General features: G+C 47.7%; 1 protein-coding gene across 2 annotated transcripts in view; it reads left to right on the forward strand.

The window, feature by feature from the left end:
* The window catches only part of DNAH17 (dynein axonemal heavy chain 17), a 14,992,541-nt gene that overhangs the window by 6,448,504 nt on the left and 8,527,396 nt on the right, over nt 1-16,641 (forward strand). For both annotated transcript variants that reach the window (XM_085617470.1, XM_085617471.1), the window contains 2 exons: nt 1,072-1,210; nt 1,388-1,615. In XM_085617470.1, the coding sequence (XP_085473596.1) occupies nt 1,072-1,210; nt 1,388-1,615 (367 nt within the window). The remainder of the gene's footprint in view (nt 1-1,071; nt 1,211-1,387; nt 1,616-16,641) is intronic.

A 16,641-nucleotide genomic window follows, 5' to 3' on the forward strand; every position in this document is an offset into this window, starting at 1 on the left:
TACCCTAACCCTGGATATTAGAATTTCCTGATCCCACCGGTGTGGAATTGTGGATTCAAAAAAGTGGTCTTGATACCATGGCTGGAAGTTCATGTTCCATCTATATACTGAAGTTGCAGGCGGTAATAGTAGATTACAGCTGTCATTTTGGATTCTTGGTCTGAGCAGGTCTGACATTTTGCTTACTCCATTCAAACTGATCCAGGCAGTGTTTTCGACCTGAAATAAGAGCATGATGGTCAAGTGGAGCTTGGAGTCTCCACCAAGGTAAACCCCATAAATAGGGTCCGAAGTTAAGGGAGGTTACCCCACTTAAATACCATTTAGCATGTGGGGGATATCCCTTCCAAAGAACAGTGGATCAGGAAAGAGCAGGGAGAAACACCCTAGCTTCAAAGGGGCCCTGTGTCTGCTTTCCTTGACACTTCTCGGTATGACCCACTACAAAAGGATCTCTGGCATGTTCTGGGTCAAGCCCTGCAATACACATTTGCTTTCAGAATTCTTCCTCCAACCCTTCTACTTAGGTACCACTGAGATGAAGCAAAGACAATTCGGAACACATAATGTAGCTACAGCTACATGTTTCATATGTACTGCATATGCATCATTTACACTCACAAATATGTGAAATTCATGTATTCCGTGGTTAAATGAAAGACCCGTTAGAAACGACTAGGTGACCAAATTAGAGAAGTTGTTAGGCCGCTCTCCATAGCAAGACATGTGTAAAAAGGCCTGTTCTGCTACAATAATCACCTTGCTGTCCCCATTGTCATTCCTCTACAGACCCGGTGAATGGGTGGAGGTCACACTTGACAGCGGAAGTGCACATGGTGCCCCCCTCTGACCATGGAGAATCTCAGTCTCATATCAAGTCACCTAGGTCGCTTCATGCGCATACAGGATATAACAGTGCTGATTATTTTCAGTTCTTCAGAGTTTCCCAAATATGACAAATTCAGTTCTAGTACTTTATGCATATGTGTTACAAGTAGAGAAAGGTCTGTATTTTTAGGCTTTAATTTAATGATGTTCTAATATTAATTTCTGTGATATTATTTCCTTCAGACCCTGTGCAATGGTGGTCCCAGACTTTGAGCTGATTTGCGAAATCATGTTGGTAGCTGAGGGATTTATTGATGCAAGACTTCTTGCTCGGAAGTTCATTACTTTGTATACACTTTGCAAAGAGTTACTTTCTAAGCAGGTAAGTTTTTTTTTTCAAAATGCTACAATTCTTAAAGATTACAGCAAGAAAACTTCCAGGAAGATTAGAAAAGTTTACTTTGAAAGAGTGATTCGATGAAGTCTATTTTTTAAAAAAATTGTGCGTATTGAAGTGTTTAAAGAAGTTATTATTCAAACTCTTCTATTTCTATGACAGGACCATTATGACTGGGGATTACGAGCCATAAAATCAGTGCTTGTTGTGGCGGGATCCTTGAAAAGAGGAGATCCTGGCCGTGCAGAGGATCAAGTCTTGATGAGAGCTTTGAGAGATTTTAATATCCCCAAAATAGTGACAGATGATCTGCTTGTGTTTATGGGGCTTATCGGCGACCTCTTCCCAGCACTGGACGTACCGAGAAAACGGGACCTGCAGTTTGAAAAGGTAACAAACGAACATGCCTATATAAAGGAAAAATGAGCTATTACTATATATGTATTTATTTGATATGCCATTTATTTTTGAGTTTTATTGAGCACAAACTGAAACTATGTACAAATGCTGACAGGTCACTTTAAAAACAAGCATTTGCAATGCAAATAGGTCTCGCATTTGTGAGTTGGAGCTATTGACATTGTAAATGGAAAAGTTTTTTACCTACACGTTTTATTTTTGGAGTGAATGTATGTAGTGTGCAAAATCTCTTTGAAAGGTCCTGCACTTCGTAATAAATATATCGAAAAAGACGCAAAGTGTGGATTGTGTCAACAATTGCTTGGCACGTACCTCATGGGTGAAGTGTTGCCACACATGCACACCGTGGTGCTTTACTAATGCGAAACTCATTAATAAAAGTTGTGCTCACAGACTAACCAACGCGATCGGGATCGGAGCATGTGAATGCGAATCCCGGCTTCTCTTTCATTTTCTAGACTATTTGACTCACTCTCCTGCGTCTTGGTTATCCCCCAAACACTGGGAGGCAATGAAGTTTGCCTAGGGGGCGGGGGGCAGAGGGGCTTCGGGGGTACATGAAACTGTATTCATTGCCTAGTTGTCAAAGGTCGCTTGGTGCTATTAGTTAAAAGTGTGCAGATTTCATTAAGGTATTAAGAGTACTTTACTCGCATCTATGAGAAAATCGACATTAACTAAACAAACTGCCAGAATGCGTGTCAGTTTTCACAGTGTTTTAGACAATACTGGTTGCTTAGTTTCATTGCATTAATTTTTGTATTTACTCTTTTACACAGCATCCAAAGTAGGTTACCTAACCCCAAAGCCCAAGTTGTGAAATGACCCATAGAAGGGAGTGTTTTACAGTTGAGCAAATGTGTCCAAATGTAATTTTGGTAGTGCCATGGAATGATCAGTCAATGAGGTACTCGATGAGCAGGTATTTAACTACATATTCAAAGCGTCCGCAATTGTGGCTATTGTTTGTTTGTACACAACCACCTCTCTGAATGTGTTTATTAACACAGAGCTTCATCTACCAGACAGTGCTCACAGAGCGACGACTAAAGCACAGAACAAAATGTGTTCATTTATGTTGAGAGTGAAGGCACCCGGAAGGCTTAGGTGCCTGCCCGGAGAGGCTAGGGATCCCAGCGCTTCTATAGACTCTGCCGTGCTCCTCTGCACCAGCAGGGCACAGCTCAGAATCTGCAGCTTCTGCTAAGAATAGGTGAGGGGGATGAGGTTGGGGCATGCAGGAGTTGCCGGCAGATTTCCAGACGAGCCAAGCGTATACGAGCCAATGGGCGAGCCGTGAAAATGATCGGCATGTTAATCATACAGTAAACATGATGTAAATGTGCGATAATGTCTCTTCAGAATTCAAAAAAGTGCATTTCTTTAGCGCGTCACCTCAGTACACAAGATTATAGCACTGAATTGAGAGGAAGTTATTAAAAGTGCTCGTTTTAAGCATGAATTAAAACACTGCAGCTTCTCCCGCCCGACAATGCCATTTGTGAACTAAGAGGCATCAGTTGCCATGTATACCCTGAATGTTGCCTAGAGTCTTATTATATTTAGAGTAACACTAAAATCTAGTTCATTAAACACGAGACGTTTTTGTACAGCACACATCTTGAGCTCGCATATTTCAAGGTGGCAGTAATGAAGATGAAAACGGAAGTGCCAGCAGGCAAGAAAACACGAACGGGAGTGGGGGGGGGGGGGGTGAGAAGTCACAGAGTGAGGGAGGGGTGAGGAGACAGAAAATAGTGTTAGGAGTAAAGGGGCCAATAGCTGTGGAAGGATACAAATGATGAATGAGGAGGGACTAACTAGCCTCAAACCAATTGGAAGGCAGCATTTATGATCAAAGCCAATGGGCAGAGAGTGGGCAGAGCTTCCACAAAGCTTCCACAGTACAGTATATACTGTATGTCTTGCAAAGCGATGACAGTGCATTCGCGCTGTAGCGCTAGGCGAGACCTAAAAGAAAATAGTGTCAGGAGTAAAGGGGCCAATAGCCTTGAAAGGATACAAATGATGAATGAGATGGGACTAATAAGCCTCAAACCAATCCGAAGGCAGCATTTAAGACAAAAGTAAGGGTGGGCGACAAATTCCGTTCCGCTCGCGGAACTTGTGAAATTTCTGCATTTTCGCGTTTCACGAAAATGTTGAAACTTCCGCGATCCGCGGCGGAACGGAAATATGCAGGGCAGGATTCATTCTGGCACAATGCTCCTGTCACTAAACCTCAACAGGAAGCACTTACAGATATAAATAAAGCAGGTGCCCGAGTTGAAGCTCAAATTCAGTAACGCATTAATCAGCACAAAACATTCGTGAGCACGGTCGAGGCTAGGCAGGTGTTCTGTCTCCCCATATCTACCGTCAACAATTTGCCGTAATCCTTGATGGAGCTCTGTGCATCCATGAGTTTCTCGAGTGCAATCCCCGTGTAGTTCCTGACACCAGGAGGTTCTGTCTCCTCATCTGCTGCTCTAATCGGTCTCTGGCCCTTCATAAACAAGAGGCATGTGAACTGCATGGAAGCCCCACCCGTTTGGCCCCGGCCCACACACCAGCGGTGTGCAATGTCTTCCTGCCCTTTCCCCCACTATGATGGACAGCTCACTCGAGGGACTCCGGCGCCCGTCAGCGCGGTGGCAACGTTACAGACACACATGGTCGCTGTAGACAACTCTTCTGACCCTTTGCGCAGCTGTAGTGTAGGAAAAGCACTATACATTTACCCAACGAGGTAGCACTTACTGATTAGCCAGTAGAAAGTACTCCAGTTGAGTAGAGGTATTGCACAAAACGGTGGCATCTTCTTGGGTAAATATGCAGGGCAGTATTCATTCTGGCACGATGCTCCTGTCACAAAAATTAAACATCAACAGGAAGCACTTACAGATATAAATAAAGCAGGTGCCCGAGTTGAAGGTCAAATTCAGTAACGCATTAATCAGCCCAAAATCTCCGCGAGCCGGCGAAATTTCGCGTGTTCGCAGATATTTTTTGCTGTTTTGCGAAAGGCAATTTCGCAAATTCCGCCCACCCCTAGACAAAAGCCAATGGGCAGAGAGTGGGCAGAGCTTCCACGAAGCATCCACACTACAGTATATTCTGCATGCCTCGCAATGCGATGGTAGCGCATTCGCGCTGCAACACTAGGCGAGACCTAAAAAGAACCATTTTCACATACTGACACAAATTTATAGGTACATTACAGATTTCAGATGGAGTTTGGAAGGGGGACTACACTTAAGCTGGCTGCCTGAACTCAGGATTTCCAGCACAAGCTCCTCGTATTAAAGTAGTATCTGGTACTAGTTTGTATTATGAACGATTTGGTAGGAAAAATGGCGGTTATCAGTGTGCGCTTCACAATAGTCTGTGGGTTCCTGAGGAGAAATTTCTGATCAGTTTTTAGGGCTAAGGAGCAACCAGACATAAACTCTACCATTGACTAGGCTTTGGTGCCCTTGTCCTAGAGTCTTCTCATTGCCCCATCTCAAATTCCCCTACATCCCTTTGTGTTGTGCGTTTAGTGATCAATGCTTGGAACCACTGAGCCATGCCCCCAACTCTTGTTCTGTGCTCCTTTCCAGAATAGCGGAGCGGTCTGAGGGTTCTCGGAGACTCAGTGTAGATAGGTGGGTAAGTGCCTCTTGTGCTGACTGCACTGGTGGTGGGCATCGAGTGTTCATCATTGGTGCGGCAGGGGGTGAGCTCTATCTAGCAGGTTATATCAGACAAAGGCAGAGGTCAAGGGGATAGATTACCATTGTTTAGGGAAGAAAAATTAAGCAGACCTGCTATTTCAACAGAAGACATACTACATAGTGTGTCATGTGGAATAAATTTATCCCAGAGTTTAGTTTCCACCAAACCTTAGAGAATGGTAAGGCAGAGGTCAGACCGGGCTTATTTAACTTCTTAACTTAAATACAAATTCCTCTGCCACACATTACGTCAAAACATCAATGGATTCCAATCACCCCTTTTAGAACCAATCATGATAGTTCTCATTCTCAAAGATTTTTTGTGATTGTAAATTGAAGTTGAGACATCAAACCCTGAACTACAGAATTAGTATTAGACAATTTTCATTGTTCTAAATTGCACTTCTCTATCATGGGATCCTTGTTCAAACCCATAAGCTGCAGAATGCCTCCGCGGGATCCCTAGAACACTTTTTCCATTTACAAAATGCATTAGTTTAAAATACCATGCCTAAAAGAGTCAACATTTTCCATCCTTTTTAAATTTAATTTTAAAAAGTCCTGCCACTATGCCAAATAAGGCAAAACATTTATTTGACAAACACATCGCTATCTATTGTAAACTGAATTCCAAAAAGGAAATTGAACTGCACTCATAAGCTTGAACAGATTGAAAACCGGCAATGCTCCCTCCTGAGTTCTTGCAGGGTCAGGCAACCAGTTGTATTCCCTGGATAGAGCAGCCTATTTTATGTTTTGTGGGTGTGTTTGGTTCTGCATTGGATGATCCTCTGTGATGGTCATAATGTAGAATATTCTCGCTGGTTGGTGGGGATCCTGGAACACTTCTCTTAATTCATTGAGCAGATGCAACTTTTACTGGAGGTAGGCATTTCAGAAATTCAAACTGTATGAATCACATACATAGTACAAAGCAGGGAAGCTTTTGCTGTTTTTTCTTCTTCCTGTATTAGCCCAATTAAACAAAAAAAAATATATACATTGCATGAGCTTGCTGAAAGAAATTAACCATTAGGAAGGAGCCTTACATATTACATTAGAGTAGAAAAGTGTAAGGGCCCGATTCACAGAATTAACTTAAGACTAAATCCTAAACTTACTACTTTGTGGTATTCACAGAATGCACTTACTACTTTTGGTATTCACAGAATGCACTTACTACTTATGGTATTCACAGAATGGATTTACGACTACTAACTTCACGTCCGCACTCGGGCCGGAAATTCCGGCCCGGAGGCGGAGCTTCCGGCCCGGAGGCGGAGCTTCCAGCCCGGAGGCGGGGCTTCCAGCCCGGAGGCGGGGCTTCCGGGCCAGAGGCGGAGCTTCCGGCCCGGAGGTGGAGATTTCGGCCATGGCTAAATCTCCGCCACCGGCCGGAATCCCCACCTCCGTGGCTCCGGCGGACCCAGCAACGTCGCCGCCGGCCTACCCACCCTTTCCAGGTCCGTCGGCAATGCCTGCTCAGGTGCAAGAGTTTCTTGCTGCTATGGCCCGACTCTTTGGGCCATCTGGCCCAGCCGGTGCTCCTACAGGCCCCATGGGCCCGACTGGGGGTCCTGTCCTTCTGTTGCCGGCGGCTCCGGCCCGCAGGACCTCCCGGGATCGGACCCCGGTCGACGCCGGTTGACCTCCAGCGACGTCGACCCCACCGGCACCACTTCCGACATCGCCCACTCCTCGGGACGACGTTGACCCCAGTTTCTGCCCTGAACCGGACGCGGTGTCGCTCAGCGTCGATTCCGATGCTGATGGGGCCCTTTTTCCCCTATGTCTATCCTCCTTATTTTCAGCCTGTTTCGCAGACTTCGGAGGAAGGGGAGGACTGGGAGGAGTCCGAGGACTCTCTCACACAACAGTATGATTATGATCCGGACTGGGCAGAGGATTTGGGGGATGCCAGTGGTCTTGACACCTCACCTGACCTTGGCATGCTGTCTCCTCCTACCGTGGCTATGGAGGAGGGAGCCAGTTACGCAGTGGTAGTATGTAGGGCAGCCGAGGCCCTCCACCTCGAACTCCCTACAGTGGCCATCAGGACTAACCTCCTGACAGAAGTGCTTCAGCCGGCGGCGACCTCTTCGGAGTCCTTGCTGCCATTTAATGACGCACCTCTGACGTCCTTTTGGGCACTTGGTCCAGGCCCAACAACTGGCTGCTTAGGGGATGTCCAGAACACTTTGATGAACATGCCCTTTGATGGCATTCGCCTTTTTGGCAATAAGGCGGATAGTGCGTTGGAGCGCTTTAAGGACTCACGGGCTGCTGCCAAGTCCTTGGGCCTGTCAGCCAGTCGCCCTCCTCCACCTTCCACTCCTTTCATGGCCACGGAAGGGGTGCCCCAACACGTTCGTTCCAGAGCCACAGGCCTGTGCAGCAACATCCTCAGCGCGGCCAAGGACATGGGAACCGTCAAGGCGGTTCTGGGGGCCAGCCGGCGGGTCAGTCCACATCCACCCCCTTAGCGTCCACTGCAAAGCCTTCCTATTCCAACCTTTCAGGCCCATCAAACGCCAGTGGGCGGCAGGATTCGCCATCATCTCCCCCACTGGCACAACATAACATCGGACAAGTGGGTGCTGCAAATTGTCCGAAGGGGCTACTCCCTCCCCTTCGAGACTTCCCATCCAGCCATGCCACCTCAGTACCACCGCATGTCGGGGGACCATCTTATGCTGCTTCAACAGGAAGTCATGGCCATCTTGGCCAAGGGGGGCATCGAGCGCGTTCCTGAACCAGATGTAGGTTGTGGTTGTTATTCCCACTACTTTCTGGTCCCCAAGAAGGACAAGGGCCTGCGTCTTATCTTAGACCTTCGGAACGTCAATCGCTTCCTCCGGAAGGGGAAGTTCAAGATGCTCACACTTGCTCAAGTCTTGTCTGCCCTTGACCCTCAAGACTGGATGGTAGCGTTGGACTTGCAGGATGCTTATTTTCATATCCCTGTCCTGCCGGTTCACCGGCTTTACCTGCGGTTCACGGTAGGCCATGAGCACTTTCAGTTCACCGTGCTCCCCTTTGGACTTACCAGTGCCCCACAGGTGTTCACGAAAGTGATGGCTGTGGTCGCAGCTCATCTGCGCAGATCAGGGGTTCCGGTCTTCCCCTATCTTGACTGACGACTGATTGTTGAAGGCGGGCTCGCCCCAGGCAGTAGTCTCCTACCTCCAGTCTACGGCCGATCTCCTGCATTTGCTGGGGTTCTTCATCAATGTGCCAAAGTCGCACCTGATTCCCTCTCAGAAGCTCCTCTTCATCGGAGCTGTTCTGGATTCGGCGCAATTTCGGGTTTATCCTCCCGAGCAGCGAGTCCGGGACATTCAGGCTATGATTCCGATCTTTCAGCCTCTATCCTCGGTTTCAGTCAGGATGACCCTCCAGCTACTGGGCCTGGTGGCCTCATGCATCCTGTTGGTGGATCATGCTAGATGGCATATGCGGGCACTGCAGTGGGACCTGAAGTTCCAGTGGGCACAGCAGCAGGGAAACCAGTCCGATCACATCCAGATCTCGGAGGGTACTGCACAACAATTGCAGTGGTGGCTCACGAATCGCGATTGGGTCAATGGCAGATCCCTCTCCCTTCCCAAACCGGAACACACAGTGATGATGGTCGCGTCCCTTCTGGGATGGGGTGGCCACATGAGACAGGCAGAGATCAGAGGACTCTGGTCTCTGGCGGAGTCCCGGTTCGATATCAACCTTCGGGAGCTTCGGGCGATCCGACTTGCACTGAAAGCATTCCTTCTCCTGTTAAGGGGAGAGTAGTGCAGGTGTTCACAGACAACACCACTGCCATGCCGTGGTACTGCAACAAACAGGGCGGGGTGGGGTCGTGGACCCTATGTCAGGAGGCTCTGTGTCTCTGGACATGGCTGGAACATCAGGGCATTTCCCTGGTGGTTCAACACCTGGCAGGTTCTCTGAACGCCCGGGCGGACGAACTCAGCCGCCGGTGCATGATGGATCACGAATGGCGTCTGCACTCGGATGTGGCTCAAGATCCCTTTCAGAAGTGGGAAGAGCCTTGGTTAGATCTATTCGCCACCAAAGAGAACACGCAATGTCATCAGATGTGCGCGTTTGAATTTCCAAGGCAGCACTCGCTAGTCGACGCTTTTCGTCGCAAGTGGAGTTGCGGTCTACTATACGCCTTTCCGCCTATACCACTTCCACCGAGAGTGCTGAAGAAGATCAAGCGCGACAGGGCCCAAGTCATTCTTGTGGCTCTGGCCTGGGCTTGTAGAGTATGGTATCCCGAGCTACTCAGCATGGCTATCGGTCCCCTGATCCGACTGCCTCTTAGGGAGGATCTTCTGTCGCAGCAACAGGGGACGGTCTTCCACCTGAACCTGTCCAGCCTCCACCTCCTTGCGTGGAGATTGAGCGGCGGCAGTTGACGTCTTTCGACCTGCCTCCTTTGTTTGTGATGTAATCTTGGCAGCCAGGTGTCCCTCCACTAAGATGGTGTAGGCCTGCAGGTGGAATAAGTTTGTGGCATGGTGCACAGCAAAGGCTGTGGATCCCCTTTCTGCCCCCCTTTCAGGGGTCCTTCTATTCCTCCTTTCTTTGACCCAGCAGGGCTCTGCTCTGGGCACCATCAAGAGCTATCTCTCGGCCATTTCAGCCTTTTCACGTCTTCCAGATCAGCCTTCCTTTTTCAAGTCCCCTATTGTAAATAGATTCTTGAAAGCCATTACTCATCTTTCCCCTCCTGTTCCATTCATATTGCCTCAGTGGGACTTGAACCTGGTTCTGAAATATCTGATGTGTGCTCCCTTTGAGCCACTTCACAATTGTCCTGTTCATCTTCTAACTTTAAAAACAGATTTTTTGGTGGCCATCACCTCAGCCAGAAGCGTGAGTGAGCTCCAGGCTCTTTCTTCCAAACCTCCTTTTCTCTCTGTCCATCCAGACAAAGTGGTTCTAAGAACTCATGCATCTTTTCTCCCAAAGGTTGTCACTGCCTTTCATATCGGGCAGACCATCACTTTGCCCACCTTCTTTCCACCTCCACATTCCTCAAAAGAGGAAGAGAGTCTCCACCGTCTGGACCCAAAACGTGAGCTCTCATTCTACCTGAACCGCAAACAACAGTTCTGGGTGGATGACCAGCTCTTTGTTGGCTACGTGGGTGCCAAGAAAGGTCGGGCCATGCACAAGCGGCCCATCTCTCGGTGGGTCGTTCTGTGCATAAAGGCTTGTTATTCTTTGGCTAAAAAGGAGCCACCGGTGGGGCTGTGCACTCATTCTACCAGGGCGACGGCAGCCACTACTGCTTTGGGACGGGGAGTTCCCTTGCATGACATCAGTCAGGCAGCTACGTGGGCCTCGGTGCACACATTCACCTGGACAGCCAAGTCCGGGGAGATGGCTTCTTTGGACGTTCTGTCCTCCAGGATTTTCTGGTGTGATATTGGTTCGCAGACCCACCACCGGGGTTGGTATTGCTAGGGTATTGATTCTAAGGTAAGGAATCTATCACTACGTGTTTCTTTCAGATGCACAAGTTACTTACCTTCGGTAACGATATATCTGTAAGAAACATTAGTAGTGATAGATTCCTTACCAACCCACCCATCCTCCCCGTTCTGCAAACTGATTTTTAGGCTTAAGGTCATCCCTTTCAGGGCCCTAGTTTCATGGCACCAGTGGTCAGTTTCTTGCATGGCTCTGCGTTTCTGGAGTGGAAAGTCGTGTACAGAACTGAAATCAGCACGCGTAGGCGCATCTAAGTAGCTCCAGCGACGTCATTTCGGTGCCGGTGACGCCAACGACACAAGCGGAGCCGCATGACGACACCTACGACGCGCAGGGGTACTGCTGACTAAACCTTTCCGGATCCAGTCTTCCACCTGGGGGGAATTCTAAGGTAAGGAATCTATCACTTCTAATGTTTCCTACAGATATATCATTACTGAAGGTAAGTAACTTGTGCTTCGCCAATCTATTTGGGCTGGACACTGCCGGCTCGCTGGTTAGAATGATTTCTATGCCAGTAGCCCTATGGCCTGGCTGAGATCCACTGGCTTTTCTGGGTATGTCCAATCGGTTTTTTTGGACATGCCGTTTGATGGCCGTTGCCTGTTTGGCTACAAGGCGGAGAGTGCGCTCAAGCGCTTTAAGGATCTAGAGCTACGGCTCAATCCTTGGGCCTTACTGCCACCTCTCATCCTGTGCAGTCTACCTTTTGCCCCTTTCATGGCTACGGAAGGGGTGCCCCTCCACGTTCCACCCAGTGCCACAGGCCGGTGCAAGCTTCCCATCCTCTGCGTGGCTGGGGACGTGGGACCCAACGCCCTGGGTCTGGGGGCCAGAGAAAGGGCTAGTCCAACAGTGCCCCCTCTGCAGCAGCCTCTAAGCATTCCTAGTCTGACCTTTCAGGGCCACCAGTGGCCAGCGGGCGGCAGGATCCGCTATCACCTCTCCCACTGACACAACATCACGTCAGACAGGTGGGTCGCATGTCAGAGGATCACTTGGCCCTTCTCCGTCAGGAAGTTGCGGCTCTCTTGGCCAACGCAGCTATTGAGCGAGTCCCTGTCCCAGAAGTAGGTTGTGGTTTTTACTCCCACTACTTCCTGGTGCCCAAGAAGGACAAAGGCCTGCCTCCTATCTTGGAGCTCAGGGACGTCAGCCGCATCCTCCGGAAGGAGAAGTTAAAAATGTTCACATTGGCTCAGGTCCTGTCTGCCCTCGACCATAGAGACTGGATGGTAGCGTTGGATTTGCAGGCGCTTATTCCACATTCCCGTTCTGCCACACCACAGGCGTTACCTACAGTTCACAGTAGGCCATGAGCATTTTCAGTTCACTGTAGCACCTTTGGCCTTACCAGCGCCCCTCGGGTATTTACAAGAGTGATGGCGGTGGTCGCAGCTCATCTGCGCAGATCAGGCGTTCCAGTCTTCCCCTATCTCGATGACTAGCTGTTGAAGGCAGGTTCGCTCCAGGCTGTCGTCTCCCACCTCCAGAATACAGCGGACCGCCTGCATTTGCTGAGGTTCACCATCAACGAGCCGAAGTCGCAACTCATTCCCTCTCAGAAGCTTCTTTTCATCAGAGCATTTCTGGTCACAACGCAGTTTCGGGTTTATCCTCCCGAGCAGCGAGTCCAGGATATTTGGGCTGTGATACCGATGTTTCAGCCTCTATCCCGGGTTTCAGTAAGATTGACCTTGAGGTTGCTGGAACTCATGGCCTCCTGCATCCTGCTGGTGGATAATGCCAGGTGGCATATGTGGGCTCGGCAGTGGGACCTGAAGTTCCAGTGGGTGCAGCATCAGGGCAATCTTTCCAATGTTGTCCAGATCTCGGAAGGCACTGCACACCAATTGCAGTGGTTGCTAACGAACCAGGATTGGGTCAACGCAGATCCCTCTCCCTTCCCCAACCAGAATTCACAGCGGTGACAGATGCGTCACTTCTGGGATGGGGCGGCCACATGGAGAGGCAGAGATCAGAGGCCTCTGGTCTCCGGCGGAGTCCGGGCTCCACATCAACCTGTTGGTGCTCCGGGCTATTCATCTTGCACTGAAAGCAAAGGAAGAGTTCATGGACAACACCACCGCCATGTGGTACTCCTATAAATAGGGCGGGATGGGGTCGTGGACCCTATGTCAAGTGGCTCTCCACCTCTGGACGTGGCTGGAATGTCAGGGCATGTCCCTGGTGGTTCAACACCTGTCAAGGCTCTACAATATAATCTTTGGTATATTATTTTCTTATGTGGTGATAATTCCAACCCACAATGGGTAAAATATCTGTCTTCTGTGTTAAAATCAGTTCTTCATTCAGGAAAGGTCTCTGTCTGACCAATCCACGAGCTCGTAAGGACAGCTCCGTCATCAATGTATCCCACAACCGTGACTCTCGAGTGCGAGAGGCTACAAAGATTGTAGACCCTTGAGAAAGTCGTGGGATGATTTCCCAGTGTATGCGACGAAACACTTGTCGGCTGAAGACAAACTATAGGAATAAAGAAAGAAAAACAAGAAACTCAAAAATACTGTGTTAATATTTATGCATACAATGTGCAGATAAATGTTTAGATACACTACAGACGTGTGCTGAGGATTTCCTTTGTGTAATCTGCCTGCTATCACCTAGCCTTTAACTTTGAAAATAAAGGATATGTTTAAAAAGAAGTTGGAGGTACATTTTCTCTGTGCTATGGAAATTTTATATTTATATGATTTACATATTTCAATGGAAAAATACAGTGCAATATTGCTATATTTGAGCCTAAAATTATTTTTTGGACTACATATTTATATACATGTGTGTATTTTAGAAACATATGCATATTATATATATATATATACAGATATATGGGTGTATATGCATATATTTTGTTAATGCTCCAGGGTCCCCGGGACTATTCAGTGCTTATGACTTTGATGAGTATACCACTGGAAGAGAACACAGGTAAGTAACTTATTCTTACTTGTAGATGGCAAAAGGAAAATGGTCCATACAGTGATCTGTGTGTAGGCTGTGAATGGTGTTCTGAATCGCATATCCATGTTCTGTTTTTCTGTCCCTTTTATAAACAATTGTTCCCCTGTGCAAAAATCTGGGTTGTAGGGAGCTTCAGAAAATGTTCAGAATACTGCAGTGTGACACTAGTCAGATTGTAGTTTTGGGTCGAGCTTCAGCAGCAGCGCGCATGCGCTGCTCGCTCTGCGAGGCAGTCAGTAGTAGAGTACGGGAGACAAGCTGCCCTCACTCTCCACCCACATTTTTCAATGGCTTCTGTCTTTGTTCTTCGTAAATTCTGTCTTCTTATTGATTATGAGGCTTGTTAGACCCGCCTTATTATGGCCATGTCGTTATCTTTACCCACCGATGGCTATTGGCCCCTTACTATGAGTGTTAACAGTGTACGGTACATTCTATTTAGAGCACTATTTTTTTCCGTGCCTTCTCACACCCTCCACGCCCGCACTCCCGTTGAACTTGCCTTCTCCCAACTGCCCTCACTCCCGTTGTCCTTGCCTTCTCACCCCCCTCCCGCCCGCACTTCTGTTGCCCGTGTTTTCTTCTCCCCCCCCTCACTTCCGTTGTATGTACCGTCTCCCAACTAACATTCCCCCCAACACTCCCACTGTCCGTGCCCTCTCGCCCCCTGCCCCCGCCAGCCCGCACTCCCGTTTGCAATGCCATAGGTCTCGCGTAAATGCGAATCCTATTGCATTGCAAATGCTTGTTCAATATATTTGCTAAACAATAGGCATGCCATTTTCATTTTGCGCGTCTGCTGTTTGGGCAGTGCTACAGGGAGAGGGCGGGCATAGGGACCACTGCAGGGAATAACAATATGGTCGAGCCCTTCGAGAACACAGCTGCCCCCGGACACTCTGCATCAGGTGAGAGCATTCTACTGGCCGTCTTAATGCATTCACAGCATTGCAAACACAGCATGCTTTCACTATAGAGGCCGTGCCCATTTCATTATTTTTATGGCAGCTTCAGCTGCATGCAATAATTGCGACTGCATTTAGAATTTCGATTGCGCTTTATTTTTGGAAGCTGCATGCTTTTACTGCCTGTTAACATTTAGTACAGAAAGCAAGCTCTTAAGCGTTTTTCTGAGAAAGAAGGGCCTTGATTCAATGTACATAACTTTATAGCCATGACGTGTTCTGCAGCGGTTATCAAAGCTGTTACTGCAGCAGAAACTGAGAACTCTCTCATAGAGGGCAATGCAGTGCTGGGTGTACAGTACTGCCTTGTGCAGCACAGGTGGGAACATATCTAATGGAAAATCTGCTGCTGTCCTGTGCTGCTGGCCTGGTATTTGGCTTGTTCCTTCCACACTTGTTAATTGGAAGCCTTTTACTTTTTGAAATGGCTTGGGAATGTTTTTGCCCCCTTGTTTCTGACGCTCCAGTGGTGTGAAGGAGGAAATTACCCGTATTGCTTCTTTTTGCTTGTACATGGCACTTTGGTGAGAAATGGCAGAGGGAGTGGCCGAGCCTGGAAGCTATTCTCTGGAGCTACTTTCACTTTTAAAATCCCAATGCCTATTATTTTATCCATGTATGTGGCGATTTTAAGCTTATTTATTTTCCAGAGTTATTGACTTTAGAATGGACTGTGTTTTAACTGTAGAAGATACCGTGGTTTTTTGTAGATCTAGGCTTCCCCCAAAAACCGTAGACGCATAAAAGAAATATGGACGGGATAACTTGGTAAAGTCCTCAAAAACTTGGGGCCAGTACTTAGTGGCCGCCGGAAGGGGCATACAATCACATTTCTGTCTGTCTGTGCCCCAGATATCTGCCCCTCCATTGAACGCTCCCGTGTCCTGTGAAGCAATATTTTAAACTCACTGTTAGCCCTTCAAACTTACTTTCTCTGTCTCATGCGCAGTCCCTTTAAATCCCGCGTCCTTCCCTCCACCCCAAAACTCTGCCTGTCTCTCTCTTCAAAACTTTCTCATCTTCCTCAACCCCGACCTCTGGCTGTCTTTTTTTGTTAAACTCTCTCTCAAATGCAAGCTACCCCCGCCTATACTCATACCCAAAACTCTATCCCTCTCCTTTTTCTAGTTTCTCCTCTCCCTCACTCCTAACTCTGTGTTTATCTCTTTTCAACTGACTGCTATCCTCCAAACTCTCTGTTGGTCTCTATCTATGCTATCCCATTGCCCCCCACTTTCTGTCCTTCTACAGAACTCTCTCCTTTCCTTCTGTCACACTGCCCCAAACTTTGTCTTAAATTCTACCCAAACTGTGTTAGCCTTTTATTCAACACAGCTGGTCTCCCCATTTCATGCCCTTACCCTAAATGTGCTGAATCGCTAAATACCCAAAAGATCCCAAAGGCAAGACCGATTGCATTGTAAATGCTTGTTTTGTCTGGTTATGTTTTTAAAGGCATTTTGGATTACGCGTGCTAAATCACTACAGTCTGCTATCGACCTTTGATAAGACCTGCTTGATGTTTGTGAGGTTTCGTGGTGGGATAATTTTATGCTGTAGATTTTATTTGTGATATTCATTCTTTTATACTTTTAGACAGTGGTTTGTGTCATGAATTTTTGTGTTTTTCATACAGTTTTTTTTCTACTGTTATATTTTATCTACTGCTATTTATATTTGCACTTCTATGTATATGTGTATTGTGGCTGTCTTGTTTGTCTATATGTTTATGATCCACAGAAATTCTAATAAAGTTCTATGATGATGATGATAGCGTTTAGGTCCCTGAAAACCAAAGTTCTCAAGAGGTAGCTGACAGAGGCAGACTCCAAATCAC

Source organism: Triturus cristatus, chromosome 7, assembly GCF_964204655.1.
Source record: "Triturus cristatus chromosome 7, aTriCri1.1, whole genome shotgun sequence".
Lineage (NCBI taxonomy): Eukaryota > Metazoa > Chordata > Amphibia > Caudata > Salamandridae > Triturus > Triturus cristatus.